The 6,000-nt window shown below is 44.4% G+C and overlaps 1 protein-coding gene across 10 annotated transcripts in view; it reads right to left on the reverse strand.

The window, feature by feature from the left end:
• The window catches only part of sytl2a (synaptotagmin-like 2a), an 84,479-nt gene extending 80,162 nt beyond the window's left edge, over nt 1-4,317 (reverse strand). For all 10 annotated transcript variants that reach the window (XM_068033949.1, XM_068033948.1, XM_068033943.1 and 7 more), the window contains exon 1: nt 4,217-4,317. In XM_068033949.1, the coding sequence (XP_067890050.1) occupies nt 4,217-4,232 (16 nt within the window). In that variant the 5' untranslated portion in view covers nt 4,233-4,317. The remainder of the gene's footprint in view (nt 1-4,216) is intronic.
• Nucleotides 4,318-6,000: the final 1,683 nt, after the last annotated feature.

Raw genomic sequence — 6,000 nt, forward strand, 5'->3', positions numbered from 1 at the left:
CAATTCCAGGAATTCTGGGGCTGTTATTGGAGAAAAACATCCTGCTAAGAAAAACTTGTAGGTGTACCCTGCCATTGCTGCATCGTTTAAATAAGTATTGTTTAATCACAAAGCTGCAGCTCAAGATGTGGATGAAAAACATAACTGATGTATTGAGGGAATATTCAACATACATACACAAAAGCTGGATATTTATAATTAGAGATAACTTTCACCATATTTGGAGGCACTTAGTGGGACAGTGAATTAAGACAAAGGGCTGAATTTATGTTTTAGGTCAGGACCCCAATGTTGGGAGCATTTCTGAATCCCTCTGGCTGGAGGGCCAATAGGAGGCTCCCCAGCACAGAAAGAGCAACAGCCTCAGTGTCAGAGGCGAGAGTTGCCAATGGGGGCAGGGGAAGGGGGAGGGAAACAAGAGGGAGCCTCAAGACAGAGATGCCCTCTGATGTTTTCAAACTTTACAAAAACGAAAAGGCCACAGTGGCTGTCATTGTGGAGTGGGGAGCCCTCCGTAGGATGGTATGTGGCTGCAGCTGTGATGGGGAGGGGGTGGTAAATTACATGTGGAGCACTGCCCTCCCACCACCCCAAAGAGACTGCCTCCACCAATCAGCCAGATTCTGGTCTCCAGTTGGTGTCGGGAGAGTGACCTAATTGCCTACCTGTCTCTTGCGGGCGGGTAGCCGTCATTCCCAACCAGCTTCTTCCAAAGTGGCTCAGAAGCGGGAACATGTCATCAAATTGGCATGCCGCTCTCTGATGCCAAGTTCCCTGCACGACCCCTCAGGTCGCGTTTCCTCGGCCCAACAAAGATTCAGCCCATTGTTTTTCACTTCCAATTTGAATCCAGCACAGAATCATGCATTGCACGCCAGTTATGGAGACATTCAATTATGATAAAACACTACCAGGCCAAATTTACTGAGCTGGTCCGGTGGACACCTGACACACCTTCAGTAAGTCCAGAGATGGGCCAGAATCCATATATCTAATGCTGGTCATCAGTGGGGGATCATGGTCATTTGATTAAGCGGTAGATCCAATGCCTGATTCTTACAAGACCAGTAATATGAAGGAGTGGAACTGAAGACAGAGACTCCACAGGCTGAGAGTTTTTGCTTCCCCAACCTCAGTGGACCCCAATATAAGGCTGGAGGATGGTGCACCTACTAAGATAAAGCAGACCAGGCTGTAGTGGGCTTTCAAGGGAGCTTCCCCCAAAGGCTGGAGTCAGGAGTCCAAGCTTGAGAAATTAAATTTGATAGACAATTAAAGAGGATGGAAAATGTTTGTATTTTGGGGACAAGGGGAAAAGAGAAAAAAAAGCTTCCAGGAGCATGGGAAGGCAGGTGCCCAAGATGCACCCAAACTGGCACAAGCACATGTACAACTTGCATATTTCACCAAGAGTAATGCCAAAATCTTGGTGTAACTGCCAGAATTGTGACCTAAGAATTTTTAGACCTAAATAAATTATTTATGGGATGATAATCTCACTCAAATTGCTACTGCAGAGAATGAAAAAATCTCACTGTGAAGGTGAGAGGTGTCCATCTGACACCATGGAATATCATTGGTTAATTAAGAGGGAGCTTTACTCTGCACTTAACAATGCTATCCTGATTTAGGAGCATTTAATGTGGGCAGTTTTAAAAAAAAAATGAAAAGCATTCCATTTCCCAAACGGAATATTCTTCATACTGGTGAACACAAAGTTTCAGCAGAAAATATTTAAAAACACATTCGTTAATGAGATAATGTTAAAAATCCAATCCTCTGCTCATTACTTTTTAATGGATACATTTCCAAAATATTTCAACCAAATAAACATGGTCACTGAATAGAAGGAACATAGTTTACATTGACCTATTGCCCTCATAAGGTAAGCTATTGTTTGAAAGTACTGAGGAAAAATAGAACTCACCTTAGCAAACCATGGTGTACATTTGCTGATGGAAAGTTTTATGAACAGTTTAATTAGAAAAAGGTAGGTTCAAGTAAAGTTACCTGAAGATATCCAAAATTTGAGCAAACTCATCCTCACTATAAGTTAGAGAATACTGCCTTGTAACCTCTTCATGACTAGTTACAGAATTGCAGAGAAAACCGGAGTTACCCACTCACCAGTTTCCAATTATTTTAGCACTTAATCATCAGCACCATTAAGTTCTGACAATTGCTGGTCATTTTTCAGAATGCTTACTTTTTAAGCTTTTCCATAGTGCCATACTTCTGTGACCAACTCTATAATTAATTTTTTAGGTTTGAATTCCAAAAATATTAAACTGCAGCATCAGTTTTGTTTTCTTAAAAAATACATCAGCATGTTCAATGCAAAAATGGAATAGAGTACAATTACTCAAGTTTAAAAAAAACCCCAGCCCCGTTTACTATGTTAAAAGACATGTTACTGGAATTTCCTCCACAAAATAGCTTAAGATGGAAACAATTATAATGTTTTAAACAAATACATCTATTTGATGTCAGAAATACTAATGAATATCATGCACCTATCATTGCAATAAATGTTATTTTACCACCAGTGAATGGCTAATTTGAATTTTGCACATTTTCTTCAGATTTCTCATAACTTTGAAATATTTTGAACCATAGTTCAAACAAAATACAACGTTGCAAGCCAGATTTCTTCAAAGCATAGCACCATAGGATTCAAAACACTTAAAAGGATTCCGTTTAAATAAGGGCTGAAATCTACCATCTTATGTAGTGTGCAGTAACCCCTAAATAAGAACTTTAGTATTATGAAGTCACCCACTTTAAAATAAAAATAAGATTGGGAAGGACTAATATAATTTATTATCTTTTGGTTTGCCCATCAACACTAAATATAAGCATCCTCGCAAGCAGCTTTTTTGACTGTTTTTTGTAAATGTTTCCAACTAAACAGAGGAAATAGTCTCTTTAAAATCTTGCTAACAGTGTTAAGTACTCAAAATGCTAGCTGCACAAGAGAATCATACACAACATTGTAAAGCATTATACTGACTCCAGTAACATTACTGGACAAAGTTACAATTATCTACAATGCTGCAAAGGATCAAAATATATGTTTGTGGCTGTACGGCCGCCCTCAACATTTATAGAATCAAAGTGACTCCTGACAATGCAGAGCATGCGCAGAGCGATCACAGACGTAATCAGTGCGTGCAAACATTTGCCAGCTTGCCAGTATGAATGCGCATGCATGACGTCACCATGCAATGATGACCTCACCCTCAATCGCCGTCTCCATTCACCTGAACAGTACCCCGCTCTATCCCACCATTCCTGCTTCAATTGCTGTTCCACTCCGCTAGACCACACTCTCCCTGTCACGCTACTGCCTTCCCTCAGCCACTCGCTACCTGCCACCACCACCCCCCCATTAACTACTTGCTCCCGGCCCACCGACTGCTCTCCCCCTTGGCCATTCGCTCCAGGCCTCCCTACTTCCCCCCTCTCTGCCACTTGCTCCTGCCCTCGCCGCTTTCCACCTTGGCCTGCAGCTTCCCCCCACAGCCACTCGCTCCAGGCCTCACCGCTGCACCTCCCCTCCTCTCGGTCGATAGTGCCCTGCTGCGCCATCTGAAGAAAGTTGGGCTGCGAGTGGTGATGGGGCAATGTAGGAGCGAGTGGCCGAGAGAAGGGAAGCGGCGTGGCCTGGAGCGAACGGCTGGGGGGGAAAGCGGGGCGCGAGTGGCTGGAGGGCGGGAAGTGGGGAGCGGCGAAGCCGGGAATGAGTGGCAAGAAGACGGGCGCAGGAGGGAGCGGTGAAGAGAAGCGCGATGGCAGGAGGGAGCGGGGAACTGTTGGGGGTGGGATGGAGGTGGCAATGGCAACCATTGAGGGAATTTTCAGGTTAGATTTTTTATTTTTGAGATAAATTGAGCAGCACCATCTTTATTACTGGCAGCTGCCCGAGACGTCACAGATAATGATGTTTCAGTGAATGTGGCTGCATTTGTGCATGTACTAGTACTGCGCCACCTTGTGCTTGCGTTGTCAGCAAACGCAGCCTTCTCAAATACCTGGCAAGGCTCACCTACACCCATCACGAGATGTTGATATCAAGCAGTCTAACACAAGAGAAAAATGTTGCCACCAAATTGTACAGAATCGACAGACCAACTTAAAGCAACAGGATGCAGTTTGAAAGAAGATACTCTCTCTGTCATAAATATTTTATCTAGCTAAATGGTTTATTGGTAATTACCCCCTGTAGGAGTCATAGATGTCAGCTGTGTTCCAGCAGATAGCTGTGGTCTCTCTCCTCCATTTCGAATATCATCTGCCAATAATGATCTGTTGAATGGGTTTTCTCTTTGCTGAAAAATAATTATTGTAAATTTAAGATTATGACTCATTTAACAAACAACATAACAAAAATATGTAACAAAATGTATCAAGCGGTGGTGACAGCAAATTCAGTGTGGTTACAGATAAACTATTTGCGAATATATAGACGGCCAAATATGATAAAAGCATCAGCACAGTTCTTTAGAAATGGTGAGGGGGCAGAAGAGATTTACTGAGTTTTTTTTAATTCTTTCATGGGATGCGGGCATCTCTTGCTAAGCCAGCATTTATTGCCCATTCCTAATTGCCCTTGAGAAGGTGGTGGTGAGCTGCCTTCTTGAACTGCTGCAGTCCATGGGAGGTAGGTACACCCACAGTGCTGTTCGGAAGGGAGTTCCAGGACTTTGACCCAGCGACAGTGAAGGAACGGCAATACAGTTCCAAGTCAGGATGCTGAGAGACTTGGAGGGGAATTTGCAGGTGGTGGTGTTCCCATGTATTTGCTGACCTTGTCCTTCTAGTTGGTAAAGGTCACGGGTTTGGAAGGGGTTGTCAAAGGAGCCTTGGTGCGTTGCTACAGCGCATCTTGTAGATGGTACACACTGCTGCCACAGTGCGTCGGTGGTGGAGGAGAGAATGTTTGTGAATGGGGTGTCAATCAAGTGGGCTGCTTTGTCCTGGATGGTGTTGAGCTTATTGAGTGTTGTTGGAGCTGCACCCATCCAGGCAAGTGGAGAGTATTCCATCACACTCCCGACTTGTGCCTTGTAGATTGTGGACAGGCTTTGGGGAGTCAGGAGGTGAGTTACTCCGCCGCAGGATTCCTAGCCTCTGACCTGCTCTTGTAGCCACGATATTTATATGGCTACGCCAGTTCAGTTTCTGGTCAATAGTAGCACCTAGGATGTTGATAGTGGGGGATTCAGCGATGGTAATGCCATTGAATGTCAAGGGGAGATAGTTAGATTCTCTCTTGTTGGAGATGGTCATTGCCTGGCACTTGTGTGGCGTGAATGCTACTTGCCACTTATCAGCCCAAGCCTGGATATCGTCCAGATTTTGCTGCATTTCAACACGGACTTTCTCAGTATCTGAGGAGTCACGAATGGTGCTGAGCATTGTGTAATCATCAGCAAACATACCCACTTCTGACCTTATGATTGAAGTAAGGTCATTGATGAAGCAGCAGATGATGATTGGGCCGAGGACACTACCCTGAGGAGCTCCTGCAGTGATGTCCTGGAGCTCAGATGATTGACCTCCAACAACCACAACCATCTTCCTTTGCGCTAGGTATGACTCTAACTAGTGGAGAGTTTTCCCCGATTCCCATTGACTTCAGTTTTGCTAGGGCTCCTTGATGCCATACTCGATCAAATGCTGCCTTGATGTCAAGGGCAGTCACTCTCGCCTCACTTCTCGAGTTCAGCTCTTTTGTCCATCTCTGAACCAAGGCTGTAATGAGGTCAGGAGCTGAGTGGCCTTGGCGGAACCCAAACTGAGCGTCACTGAGCAGGTTATTGTAAGTAAATGCCGCTTGATCACACTGTTGATGATGCCTTCTATCACTTTACTGATGATCGAGAGTAGGCTAATGGGGCGGTAATTGGCTCAGTTGGACTAGTCCTGCTTTTTGTGTACTGGATGTACCTGGGCAATTTTCCACATTGCAGGGTAGATGCCAGTGTTGCAGCCGTATTA

Source organism: Heterodontus francisci, chromosome 6, assembly GCF_036365525.1.
Source record: "Heterodontus francisci isolate sHetFra1 chromosome 6, sHetFra1.hap1, whole genome shotgun sequence".
Classification (NCBI taxonomy): domain Eukaryota; kingdom Metazoa; phylum Chordata; class Chondrichthyes; order Heterodontiformes; family Heterodontidae; genus Heterodontus; species Heterodontus francisci.